This window comes from Gracilinanus agilis, chromosome 6, assembly GCF_016433145.1.
Source record: "Gracilinanus agilis isolate LMUSP501 chromosome 6, AgileGrace, whole genome shotgun sequence".
Taxonomy (NCBI): domain Eukaryota; kingdom Metazoa; phylum Chordata; class Mammalia; order Didelphimorphia; family Didelphidae; genus Gracilinanus; species Gracilinanus agilis.
This window is the reverse complement of record NC_058135.1, coordinates 92,972,368-92,986,948: the sequence shown is the minus strand read 5'-3', so window position 1 is coordinate 92,986,948 and position 14,581 is coordinate 92,972,368. Positions and strand designations below refer to the sequence as shown.

The 14,581-nt window shown below is 37.7% G+C and overlaps 1 protein-coding gene across 1 annotated transcript in view; it reads left to right on the top strand.

Moving 5' to 3' along the window:
• Nucleotides 1–8,205, top strand: part of GALNTL6 (polypeptide N-acetylgalactosaminyltransferase like 6) — a 1,524,971-nt gene extending 1,516,766 nt beyond the window's left edge. Inside the window, exon 12 of the mRNA XM_044680037.1 lies at nt 8,038–8,205. Coding sequence (XP_044535972.1) covers nt 8,038–8,205 — 168 coding nt within the window. The remainder of the gene's footprint in view (nt 1–8,037) is intronic.
• The last annotated feature ends 6,376 nt before the right edge of the window (nt 8,206–14,581 follow it).

Sequence of the window (14,581 nt, the reverse complement as noted above, 5' to 3'; positions counted from 1 at the left end):
TCTTTAGCATTAATTTGCTTAGTTTCCAATTAATATTTAGTCTTTGGCCCTTTAGTCAAAGATCCTTTATTAAATGTAATTTTGTTGCACTAGAGTTGTAAAATGTTATTTCTGCATTTGTTTATGAAGTTTTTGTGCCATGCACAGCTGAGAAATATAGATATAACCCTTTCTGTTCCTATTCAGTATTCTCCAGATTTCTATCATATCCTTTTTTTAATTTTTCTTCAGGTCCTTTATTCTTTTTTGTTAACTTTTTAAAATTAGATTTATCTAAGTCTGACAGGGCTAATTTGAGGTCTATCATTATTTCTTCTGTAACTCAAGTTTCCTTGTAAGAACTGAGATGTCATGTCATATTAAATATATGTATGTTTACTATTAACAGAAATTTGATGTCTATGGTACCTTTAATAAAATGAGTTTCCCTATTTTCTCTTTTAATTAAATTTTTCTGCCATTTTGTTTAAGATCATAATTGCTATTCTTGCCCGAGTATACAAGCTCCTGATCCAGGTTTGGGTCTATGAGATTAATCCTGTTTGGGCACCTCTTTTGTCTGGGACTCCCACCTTCATTATTATACCAGAGGTTTTCACATTGGGCGGGAGGCTGGAACTGAGTTCCCATTCTGCTCCCAAAGTCATAGTTCCACTGCTAGGGCCATACTTGCCACTGGTTCTCTCTACCTTGGAATGATAACTTGGATTGAATAGTAAACAAGAGAGTTACAAATGGCTCCCATTACTGTACTAATTTAGGGACATTCAAGTTCTCTTTCTGCTCCAGTTCTGGCCCTCCTTTCATTTCTGGGAATGGTCTGCAAACTTCTGTCTCTATGCCATCCTACAATGGAAAAAGATGATAGTATAACTTTTTCTCGGCTTTCTTAATCAGAATTCTGACTGTGTTTTGGTTATGTGGAAGAGATATGGTTGAGAGCTAGATGAAATGCTTTCTTTGAATCTGCCACCTTGACATTCCAAAGCATCAGAGAATTTGAGCTAGAAAGGTCCTTTGAGGAAACCTAATCCAACTGTCTCATTTTATAGCTAAGGAGATTGATCTAGCTTTATAGAAGGGCTTATCTTTTTAGAAATATAGTACCTGGGAATGTCACAGAGAAAGCCATACAAATGGTACTCTAGGCTATGGGTCTGATGCTACAGGCTTCCACTTTGAATGAAAAGGAATACTTGAAAAATTATTCTCCAAGCCACATCTGTCCCTCCATATTCTGATTGGCTGGCACCTGGAATTGAGGTCAAGTGTTTGGTGAATCCTTATGTGATTTATAAGGGGAAATGGGCAGTCCTGGCCCAATGTCTAAGGCTTTTTGGATTCTCTATTCCCAGAGCTCTGGCTTAGTCAACTGGCAGGCAATTTGGCTGGAGGGGAAGGGGAATGAGAGAAGTCTTTTGCTATTTCAGGAGAAAAAGACACAGTTTAATATTTCGTCTTTTGAATAGTGTCAAATGGATCATATAGCCTCCCAGAGGATTGATTACAAATCAGCTTACTGTAAGGCACAGAAATAATGTCTTCCCTTCTCCCTTTATTAAAGGATGGCAAACTTGTCAGAGTGCCCAGATACCTATAGCAAAGGGTAGGGAGGGGAATACTATATCCAGTCTCATCAGGGATGGGCATCAACATCTTAACAAATGTGTGTAAAGGTACAAAAATGAAAAGTCTGGCATATAAGCAGAACAATTACTTGATCCCCTGATTTAATCCCAGAAGGAGAGAGCCTGGAGTCAAGACACTTGGTAATCAAAAAATCAGCTGAGTAGAAACATAAAGATTGTAGTTTTGCAAACCTCAAGGTTAGAAGTGAAAAATGTCTGCCCTAGTGAAGGCTAATGATGCCTGTCCTTGGTCATTGCCCCAGGGATATGGCTATGTTCTCAGATGATGAGGATGAAGGGCTGACTCTGTAATGAGGGCTGCCATCATCTGTCTCCTTACCTACTAAATGTGCCTGGTAATCTTTAATTTGACATCTTGTCATTTGTTTTTGTCACTCACTTCCTTTAGAAAAATCTTTGTAGAATCAGAGAAAATAAGAACTGTAATGGACCTGAGAGATCCTCCAATTCAATAGTATTATTTTACAGCAGAGGAAACTGAGGCTTCGAGGTCAGATCTTGGATATTTATTGTTATCCTTACTGAGAACATAAAGTTTATTTCTCAAAAAATGTCCCTGAAAAGGTGCAAGAGAGAGTTTAGAAATGTAATAATATTAGTTGGCATTCACATAAAGCATAAAGCTTTCAAAATGTTTTATGTAAGTTATCTCAAATGGTCTTCACAATAACCCTATAAAGTAACCAATTTTATTATCCTTGTTTTTAGATTAAAAAACAAACAGAGGGTGAGATAGATTGTACCTTGCCCAAGTTCATGCAGCTATTAAGTGTCTGAGGTAGGATTCAAACTCACATATTCCAGACTCCTAGACAAACTTTCTATCCCCTGTGTCATGTAGATGCTTCATTATAACTCTTTCCTGTTCTCATTTTATTTTCAATGTTTGTCAGAAGCTCTGCTATTAAGATTCCTATCCCTCTTAGGGGGGTATAGAATGAGTAGGAAAAGGAATAGAAATTGTTAAGTTGTCATTACTCTTTTCTTTTCTAACAGGCTAAATTATTAGGGTCCTAATAACTGAAGGAATGGGACAACTAAGGTGATATAGTGGCAGGTATTAGTCAGAAAGACTCATCTCCCCAAGTTTAAATCCATCCTCAAATACTAGCTCTGTGACCTGGAACAAGTCACTTAACCCTGTTTGTCTCAATTTCTTCCATCTATAAAATGAATGTAGAAGGAAATGGAAAACCACTCCAGTGCCTTTGCCAAGAAAAACTCCAGTGGGGGCATAGAGTCTTACAGTACTGATTAACAACAGAGATATAAACTTTCTTCTACTCCTTTTGCTGTATACCATAGATTTTGATATATTGTCTTATTATATTTTAAATAGAATTATTTATTGTTTCTATGACTTTGTTCTTTAACTCACTCATTCTTTTAGATTGTTATCTAGTCTCTAATTTTTATTCTATTTTTATTTATTCTATTTTATTTCTATGGTCCCTTAATAAATATATATTTTTATTTCATTATGATCTGAAAAGGATGCATTTAATATTTCTGCTTTTGTAAAGGTGTCATGTATCTGAGAAAAAGATATATTGCTTTCTATTTCCATTTAGTTCCCTCCAGCTATCTGAGATGTTATTTATATAGTTCTGAGATGAGGTTAAAGTCCCCCATCGTTATAGTTTTGTTATCTATTTCTACCTATAACTTCTTTACTTTTCCTTAAAATTTTGGATGATATACCATTTGGTGTGCATAGGATTAGCATTGATAATGCTTCATTATCTATAGTACTTTGGAACATAATGTAGTTTCCCTGTGAACTAATAGGTAGAAATAAGCAAGAAAGTTATATGTATGTTAAATAAATATATATATGCATATATATACATATTTTACATATATATATAAAACCAACTATTTTTTTATCAGGTTATACCTTCTATAATACAAGGAAGGGAGGAGGTTACTTGGGAATTGTAGTGTAACAAATGAATAAATAAACTTTTTTTTTTAAAACTGAGTAAAAGGGTTGACCTTGACTTTGGATTTGAACTATGTTTGAGCTTATACAAAGGACCTGACTCTACTTTTTCTTTTAACTCTTACCTTCTGTTTTAGGTTATTGATTCTAAAACAGAAGAGTTTTAAGAGCTAGGCTTTGGGGATTAAGTAACTTGCCCAGAGTAACAGAGTGAGGAATTATCTGGGGCTAAATATGAACCCAGGACATCCAGTCAACCAGGTCTGGCTTTCAATCAACTGAGCCACCTAGCCTTCCCCATTGGCTCTGCTTCTAACCACTTGTAGAACTTTAGCTCAGTAACTGGGCCTCTGTTTCTTTGGCTATAAAATAAGAGTAATTAATCACAATTACCTCCTCTTTAACGTTTCATTAATAGAAATCTATTTTCTCTCTCTCCCACACCCATTCTCCCCTACCCAATGGAAATAAAAATAAATCTAGATAATAAAACAAAAAATCCATTACCTCTCTGTCAGGCCTATGAAATCATAGATGACTATTTCTTGATCTTAGTTCTTACTCTTTTCAAAGTTCTTTGTCTTTACAGTGTTATTGTTTTTACATAAATTGCTTTTAGGGGAATACTTTGCTCTGTATCATTTCATAAGAGTCTTCCCATGTGTCTTCGAAATAACCTATTTTCTTATTTCTTACAGCTTAGTAGTATTCTATCATATTCATATACCACAATTTGTCTATTAATTGGGGAATTGTGAGCAATTTTATCTCTGATCTATTTCAGAAACAGTGGTATAGCTCACTCAAAAGGCATGCCCTGTTTGGGGGCAAAATTCCAAATGGTTTTACCAAATAATTGTTCTCATTCAGTTGTCCGCCAATCTGTTTTTCCATAGCCCTTCCAATATTTACCATCTTTGCCAATCTGGTGAGAGGTGGAAACTCATAATTGCTTTAAATAGCATTTCTTCCTCCCATATGACTATAGATAATCTGGGTTTCTTCTTGAGAACTGCCTGTTCATACCTTAGATCTTTTATCAGTTGGGGGAATGGCTCTTATTCTTATTTTAAGATCTTAGAAATAAGACCTTCATTAAATACACTTGATGTAAAAACCTTTAAGGTCCTATCCAACTCTAGATCATAAAAGAGTCGATAGATAGATAGATAGATAGATAGATAGATAGATAGATAGATAGATAGATAGATAGATAGATAGATAGATCTCTCAAGCTGTAAATAAAAAGAAAATCATCTAGAAACTCCAGCTGAGTCAAAGGGAAGGAACAACTACATGGAACCACTACCCAAGGACTTACCTGACTACGTTGAAGGAATTTATGAATAGGCAGAAGACAGCCCCTAATGTGGAAAAGGGAAATATAGGCCACACTCTTTCTTCCTTTTTAAATCATTCCATACCTTCTCTTCCCTCTGGTCATAGATGCTGTTCTTCAGTATTTCCCCAGAATTCACTTGTATGTACACATAGGAGAAGGGGGAAAAGTAAAGTCAGAAAATCTTGGTCAGACCAGAATTAGGTGTCAGGAGCTTTGCACCCCTTAAGTGAAACAGCCTGGGAAAATGAACAGCAGAAAATAATATACATTTATATTTCACAAAACTCTTTACATTTCACCTAGTTGTGGAACCCACAAAAGGTAGTCTTTCCCCTTCTCCATGCTCATTCCTTCCTATACTTACCATTTAAAAGTCTGGACTATGGAATGGCATCAGATGGATTCACGGAAATGGAGAGCCACCTGGAAATTTTCATTTTCCGAGAGAGCCTGAAAAGAGTTCCATTCCAGTGGGGAACCTACAAGAGTCATGTTCTATAGTCAAAGGGAATAGTCACTATTTCTAACAACCCCTACAAGCTCAACAGATTAAAAGAAAAGAGGCCTTGGAATATAGGAAAAACAGCATTGGACTAAGGTGTCCAAAGACCTGGAACTCCCAATTAGAACTTCAGTTTCTTTACTATAACAAGGAGGCAATAATTCTCCAAGACAGTGATGGGCAAACTTTTTAAAGAGGGGCCAAAGGAAAGGAAATGCTCATCTGTCAGTCTGTTTCTAAGTCAACTCTTTCAAAGTTTCATTGTATTGTATCCTACTTGTTGTATTCGTCAGATTAGGAATAATGTCATGCCGAGGGACAGAACATTTCAGGGGGCTGCATCTGGCCGTGGACCGTAGTTTGCGCATCACTGCTCTAGGAGAAAGATACCAGACACAAAAGCCTGTGACCAGCAAGTAGCCCAAATCAGATTATAATGTAATTGGGTAATATTTAATAAAAAAATTTAAATACAATAGAATGTAGATAAAGAAGAGATATGGTTTTCTAAGACAATATGCAGCCTTCAGAGATCCTTACCTATGGTTTAGTGGCCCCCATTTCTATCTGAGTTTGACACCACCACTCTAGGGTTAGTCTTGAGGAAAGTAGTTATCCTTTCCCTGTTGCAGTTTGGGGGTGTCTACATAAGAAATTAAATGGGAATTTGGAGGAAGTTTAATGGATGTCACAGATGACATATGAAGGTCAGCATATGACAAAGAAAACATTAGAAACTCAGAAATGCATACTTAACCCAAAATTTACAATAAAACTATAAAAAAATCAGATTAAAGAAAAAAAAGAAAAATTTAGACCTCTTCTCTGGTATAAATGGAAAGCCAAAAACAATTTACACAGATTTTCTAGATCACAGGGGCCACTGCGCCTCTAACCCACACTGTGTGGAAGGGATAACTATACTTTGTATTTTATAAAGGAGCAATTTGGTGGCAAAGTGGATAGGGCACAGGACCTGAGTTTAAATGTGACCTGAGATACTAGTTATGTGGCCCTGGACAAGTCACTTCACCTCAGATTCCTCAACTATAAAACAGGGATCATGATAATAGCTACTCCCAGAATTGTGAAGATCAAATCAGATCATAAATGTAAAGCACTTAGGCACAGTGCCTGGCACATAGTGGATACTTGAGAAAGACTTGTTTCCTTCCTTTCTTCTTGTAATGTGCTAAAGAAGCATAAACTATTTATTTTCAAATATCCCATACTTGAAGTTAATCACTGATTTGGGTTTTCCTCCTGCTAGCACTTTTTAGAAGCTGCTTGTTTTATTTTTGATCCAGGTCCATAATTTGTTAGGTATTGAGAGCTCCTGGAATTGAAGTCTCCCATGGGATGCAGACCCACCATAACCCTAGGGTCTTAGGCAGCTGTCCAGACTCATACAGCCAGTATGTGTCAGAGGGGATACTCAAAATCAAGGCTTCCTGCCTTAAAAGTCCCACTCTCCCTCACTGGGAAAAAGTCCCATTTCTTTCAGTTCTCTAATAGCTAACATTTATAGCCAGGGTTTTAAGACTTGATATGAGCCTTATTATCTTATTTAATCAAGGTGAAGTCTTTTCTTTTAATACCAACTTCCTTTTCCCTATTTACATAATAAAAATTTAAAAAGAAAACAATTAGAGCTAACTCAAGATAACAGATTTGCTCCCTAATTAGACTTACATTGGAGGAGCCTTTACCTCTGTCAGATCTGCCCTTATCTCAGAAGTCACCTTCCAAGCAAAAGTATAGATCCCTTCAGTTTGGCTACAGTATGTATAAAAGCCTGGGGAGGGGGTGGAAAGGGGAAAAAAAAGCCTGGGGCATTTGGTCAAGAAAATAAAGGATGTATCCTCTCTATTTGAATGTGGATTGAGTATAGAACTTCTTCCAAGACTCCCAGGAGAGGAACAGTATGATGGAGTGGCAAGAGCATTGGATTTGGAGTCCCAGTTGTTTTTCGAGCATACCTGATCTGATGCTTCATGACATTGTTTTGTTTTTTGGCAAAGATACTAGTGGTTTGCCCTTTCCTTCTCCGGCTCATTTTACAGATGAGAAAACTGAAGCAAACAAGGTTAAGTGGCATGCCCAGGGTCACAGAGCTAGTAAGTGTCTGAGTTCAGATTTAAATTCAAGAAGATGAGTTTTCCTGCCTCCAGGTCTGGCACTTTTCCCACGATTCCACCTAGATGCCCTAAGAATCCCAGGACCTGAATTCAAATCTCACCTCTGCCACTTCAAATCTGGACCTCATTTTTTTTTTTCCATCTGTAAAATGAAGAGATGGGACTATGTGACCTCTAGTTTAAGGCTCTTTCCACTACCTAGCCTTGATCCACCCCTGAGAAATTCCAAGCAATGACAAAGTAGCCCCCAAAAAAAACCTTTTAAAACCCAGATCACCTAGTATTTAGCTTTGTCTCTTATTTTAACACCAGTCATATTCTAAAAAACCAGAATATAACCCAGACAAATAAAATCTGTCCAATTGTGTCCTATAATCCTACTTGATGAAAGAATCTCAGAATATATTTGAGGTCCCCATCATTACTTATTTTAGTCTCTCTTTTTTTTTTCCTGGTCTCTCTAGGACAAAACTTTATTCCATCCAGTGAGCAACAGCTGCATTGATTGCAACCCATCAGAGAAGAAGATTTTCATGAACAGATGTGACCCTCTCTCGGAGACTCAGCAGTGGATTTTTGAACACATTAACATGACTATTTTAGAAAAAGTGAACAGCAACTTCAGCTCCTAGAAAGAAAGGAGGACGAAAGGGACAATGATATGCAGATTGCAAATGAAATTTCGGCCAGTGGCATCTGGGTCGAAGGAGTCAGGAATTAAATTTCCTAGATCCAGGAAGCCTGGTTAAAGGATTAAGGAGATGCCATGGCAGAGCCCAGTAAGCTGCCACCATGGACTTCCTGCAACTGAACGACTTGGCTGAGAACCTCACCAGCTGCTTCGGAGAACTACAGACTGGCATTTCCCTTGCTGGTCAAGGGCAAACTTTATTTAAGGACTTTTCAAAACAACTTCTGAGTTAATAAAGTGAAACAAAATCCTAGCATTTCTCAGGTCAAATCCTGCAGTAGTGAGTAGCTATGAATGGATGCTATTAATTGGGGGAGGGATAGGGGAGGGAGGGGGAAAAAACTGAGTGCATGACTGCTATGGAAAACCTGAAGCTATCACAGGTTTAGAACTAGCCCCACTTTAGGGATCGTAGGCTATCCCCACGAGTGGACAAACTATACTTTTGGTGCCATTCTCTTAATAAAAAATGGGTTAAGCAGGTTTAACCCTTAGACTGCTGCAGCTGACTTTAGAGTACTCCTATCTCTGTTTGTCACTAAAATGGCAAGGGGGGCAGGGTTCAAGGACTTAGAATTTGGACTTTTTTCATGGCCGGGCTTCCAGGAGCTGTCCTTCCATTGGTGTGCATACTCCGTCTCCCCAACACAGCTCAACCCTCCCCTGTAACTGAATGGAAGCTGAAGCGTGGAGTAGCCATGGCCAAAACATTGGTCATCCTCAAGCCAACCTGATGATGAGCCTCTTCCAAGCTTAGCTGGACTGACTGACAGTCCATATAATATTCATTGTTGAAGTAATACAATTCATTTTAGAGTATCCTGGGATCTTAGATCTAGAGTTAGAAGGAACCTCCAAAGTCATCTAGACCAACTCCTTCATTTTATTTTTATTTTTGAAACTGGTTGTCTCACCCAGACTCAAAGTACTTGGGTCCAATCCCAATACTGCTTGGTAGGGAAGCTTTAACCTGTTCTGTTTTTGTAGCCTGGCAACCTCCACTCCCAGGGGCCCGCCATATTGGTGCCAGATTTAATGTGGACATCTGCTTGGCTTTAGTTCTACTCCAGCTAAGAACTCCCAAACTCCTCATCATTAAGAACTGGAGGCATGTGATAACATACCCAACCCATTTATTTTACAATTGCAGAAATGAGATCCATTCTTTTTTTTTTTTTTTAACCTTTAGAGCAGTGGAATCTGTTGTGAAGTTGTATATCGCTTAAATCAGCTAACTTTCAAATTCATCATCTAGTACAAGGCCAGTGATAAAACAACACCAACTCACTCCAGAGAGAAATATGTCACAGGAGATGTAAAACAATATGGCACTTTGGAGAAGGATTTCCTCAGGAAGTCTATATTTACCTTTCCATTCTCTTTGGAGACTTGAATCGTTTGATTCTTATTCAATCATAACGTTTACTAAGGCAGGAAATGGAGTAAGGCTGATATGGCATAATTTCTTTAGTATCCATGAGGAGATACTATAATAAGGGCTGGCTCTCCATCATTAACTGAAATGACAGGTTCCCAGCAGTTCGGTTTGCATAATACTAGGAGCTTACAAGAAGAGTTGTTTTGTTTGTATTTGTTACATCTGGAACCACGTAGTGGAAATTTCTATTAATACCAGAGTTCTGACACTACCTTTTGCAAATGGCATAGTATTTCAAGAGAGAGGTCATTTCTGTTGGCACTAGGGAAAAACAAACATTAAAGTACCTTTACATGTGACAGAATTGTACAAATGGTGCATTTCTCAGTCTCTCTGGGCAGATGGGAAGATTATTTGCTTTCTTCCCCTTTTTTCTTTATTTTCCAGAGACCTCTTTCTGCTCTCAAACAATATCACATTGGCCCCTGAATCAAAGAATTGGAGTTATAAGTCATCATGGAAAATATGTAGGCCAATACCCATCTTTTGAAGATTGGAAAACTGAGGCCAGAGATACTAAGTGATTTGCCCAAGATTCATATGATCATGGGCTTAAAACTGGAAGGGATCTTAGTGGTCATCTCCTTCAATCGCCTTGTTTTACAAATGAAGAAAATGAATCCCAAAGAGGCTTCATAATAAAGGATAGAACCAGAAATTAAACCTGATTTTTTTAACTAAAATCTAATATTCTTAGGTCACAGTTAATGACAGAATGAAACCTAGAGTCCCAGCCTCTTAATTGCTACTTAGTCTTGTGCTGCTTCCTTTATGCACCATGAACTCACCATAGTATCATGCTATAGAGAGCTGGGAATCATAGTTAGAGCTCAGCTAGTTCATTTTACAGATAAGGAAACTGAGGTCCAAAGAGGATAATTGATTCGACCAAGATCATATATATAGTGAGCATCAGAGGTAAGAGTCAAACCCAGATCTAAGTTAGAAGCAATGCTTTTCCCACTAGCTATTCTCTCTCTCTTCCCCTTCTCACTGTCTCTCTCTCCTTCCCTCTCTTCCCCACTTCTCTATCTCGGTTTCTCTTCCCTCCTTTTCTGTCTCTGTCTGTCTCTCTCTCTCTGCAAGACCAGTATGAATACTTTACCTCCTACGCTGGTTAGATTTTTGCACAGCATCAGCATTCACGTTTAGAAAGTTGAATTAATGCACAAAACAGTTATCAATTTGAATGATTTCCACCATCTTTGACAGCTAACTACGATGTCCAGTTAAACTGTCCTGCCTAAGAATAGGGACTGATTCATTTAGTTTTCTTTACTGAATTTTCAAGAAGACTTGTTAAAGGCTTTTCTTCTTGAATTGACAGTCACCAAGAGATTTTGTGTAGGTCAAGAGATCTTGAAGAATTCAAGATGCATAGCAGAGAAAATCAATAGTGGGAAATTAACCTGTGTGTTGAACAGTTCCAGAGAGCGAGTGAAGATTTATCACGGACCGTTCAAAGAGCAATCTGACTGTAGAATTAGATGAGCCCCATAAAAATTCACATTATGCCATTAAATTATTGGGTACTCTTTATATCGAGGCTGAAGGGTCCACCCTAGGTTCAAATATCATAAAAGATCCAAGTTTGAAATGACTCTTTTGGATACTTCCATGTGAAATTTGCCACAAAATTTGCCACTCTCTTTTGAAAGAGCAAATACATTTGGGATCTGCATAGATGGGCTGGCCCTCTAGTCTTAGAGAAATCCATGCCTTTGCTGAAGAAATATTGCAATGATTTAACGAAAGAAGGTTACCTCTGATTAAAGGGATTCTGACCCTGGAGAAAAATGGAGCTTTGAGACAGGAAGTCCAAATTTAATAATGTCAAGCTGCCAAATCAGACTTACTAAGCAATCTCTCCAGGTTGGCAAGTAGGGAGCATTCAGTTGGTAAGAAAAACATGAAGGGTGAAAAAAAAAGTGTGATAGTAAAGAGTGAAGGAAATCGGTCTCTTTTGAAGAGTGTAACACTCAGCAGAAATGAGCAGAATAACAATGAACTCTATACAACCACAAGTGGAAGAGGAGAAAGTCAAACATAGGATTTTCTCAGTGTCAGAAACTCCTGACGTGAAAACTCCTTCCACCACTGAAAATCTACAACTCATCTGTAATTTATCACCTTAAAGAGTTGCATAGAGATACTTAGATACTATGACTTACCCAGGGTCATAAAGCCAACTAAGTATTAAAGGCAGAACTCAAATCCAAGGCTTCCTAAGGCTGGTCTTCTGTCTATTATATTACTCTGCTTCTCAATGGATTTAAGCACTTCATTTATATTTCTTTGGTGAAGGGAACCAAAAGTTTGTATGGAAAGGGTTTCTTTTCTAAAAAGAATATAATCAAAATTAGGAGAATAAGGCACTAAGGTATCTTATCACAATAATGGGAAAAAATTGAGAAGAGGAAAAAGAATCAATTTAGAGTTCATATTTTTAAAAGATAATGTTGCAAATTTTCAACTAAAAGTAATGGTAAATTATTGCTTTACCCACAGGGTTAGGAAAGAATGCTGGGTTCTTCTTTTTTTTTTTTTTCCTAAACCCTTACCTTCCACCTTAGAATCACAGAAGAGCAGTAAAAGCTATGCAATGGGCGTTAAGTGACTTGCCCAGGAACACATAGCTAGAAAGTATCTGAGGTCACATTTGAACCCAGGATCCTGTCTCTCTGGGTTTGGTTCTCTATCCATTGAGCCATCTAGCTGCCCCCAATGCTGCTTTTAAAAATTAAATTTTATTATACACTTCCATAAAAAATATGAGCTGGCTAGGTAGGGGGAATGTGAACTTCTCTCTTTTCAAAAATAATCATCAAATGGCAGGAATACCAGGGTAAGAAGCCCATGGACCCTCTGCTATGTAAATGATAAGAAAATTCTTACTATATGTTCACTTTCATATCTGACCATTAATCTGAGATCACATTGGGGATGTTAGCTGGGGGTTGCTAACATGAATACCTAACAACCCTCACTAGACTTGGGATCTTTTATTTATTTTTGGTTACTGTTACTGTTTAAGTTCTGTTGCTGTTTAAGTTATGAGTTGTCTCCCTCCCTCACCTCCCCACACCAGAAAAAGCTACCATTTGACATAGACAAGCAGACAGATAGACAGAGATAGATAGGTGGATAGGTAGGTAGATAGATAGATAGATAGATAGATAGATAGATAGATAGATAGATAGATAGATAGATAGATAGATAGATAGATAGATACAGACAGACAGACAGACAGACAGACAGACAGATAAAATTATACCATGCGTACTTCTTATTTGTCAGTTCTTTCTCTGGAAGTGGATATTCACAGTTATTCTTCAAACAATATTGCTGTTGCTATCTACAGTATTCTCTTGGTTCTGCTCATTTCACTCTTCATTATTTCATGCAAGTCTTTCCATGCTTCTCTAAAAATCAAGCTGCTCATCATCTTACAGCACATTAGTATTCTTTCACAATCATATACTAAAATTTGTTTAGCCCAATTGATGGGCATCCTCTCAATTTTCAGTTTTTTGCCATCACAAAGAGAGCTCCTGTGAATATTTTAAAACATAGATTCTTGGATCTTAAAACATTGAATGGATTACTTATGATTCAAACCCAGAAAACAGCCTCTAAACGAAGTTCTATTTATGCTATGCTTTAAAAATTAATAATAACTCCAACTCCAATACCTGACACAACCCTTTATGCTAGCACTGAGACATTTTAAGAGTTTGAAGATGGGAATGAAATTGGGTAATAAATAGTTATTTTCACCTTGCTTCAGGTGATGGAAAAAACTCCTTCGGAGAATAAGATTGACCATAGTCAAATGGGCAAGTTATATTTCAAATTTTTATCAACAAAAAAGAGAAAATAAAATAAAGCCCCAGAGGCAATAAGGTGAAGTAGAAAAATCATTGGATTCCATGTCAAAGTACGTAGGATCAAATTCCACCCCTATCATTAGCAGACTCTATGCCTATAGTTCAAAAATCACTCAATCTCTGAAGCCTCAGTTTAATCACCTGTAAAATGAAGGGATTGAATCTGATGGCCTTAAAATCTGAGCCAGCTCCAATACTATATTTTTCTGATAGATGCAACAGAGCTTACAATTCTATGTACAGGAGAAAACAGGCACATCAAAAAGAGAAAAGACATTCCTGGATTGTTATGTAGAGATTGCAGCATGGAATCCCTGCAAAAGACAGAGTCATCCGCTCACCTCAACCCCCAGAAAGCAACTCACTCAACCCTTCTCAACTGTCCCCTCACCCAAAGTTCTCCAGGGGGATTCCATGCTGCAATCTCTACATAACAAGATACAGAAAAATTTAGGTTGGGGAAAGAATATTTCACAATGAGGAAACTCCCTCCATCAATACAAATCTGTACCCATCTGGAAAACCAAAGCCTTAAAGCTTTGCCAGAGTATTAAGAGTTAAGTCACTTGCCTCATTCCCCTGACCAGTAGGCAAGCAAAGACACATCTTGAACATTTTCCTGACCCTATATAAAACTGCCTCTTTCTCTTATGGCATACTTTCCAGTTCTATAAAGGTGTTTATGCTGTTCTTTAATATTCCCAGTCCAGGTCATGACAGCAGAGGGGGCAATTCAACAAAATTGAATTTACATTTATGGTGAGCCTCACTGTAACTATGGTTGGGCAAGCAGGACTTTGATCCAGGGCACCAAAATTTAGAGGGGAGAACTGATAGCATTTTCATTCTTTCAATGGCATAGAAACAACTGAGCTTAGCAACTAGTAAAATCATCTAGAATGGGAAATGACCACAATCTGGGTGAGGTCCTCCCTAGCAAAGGACCACTCTGCCACCCGTCCTCACCCCCAGAAACCATCCCCCATTTATTG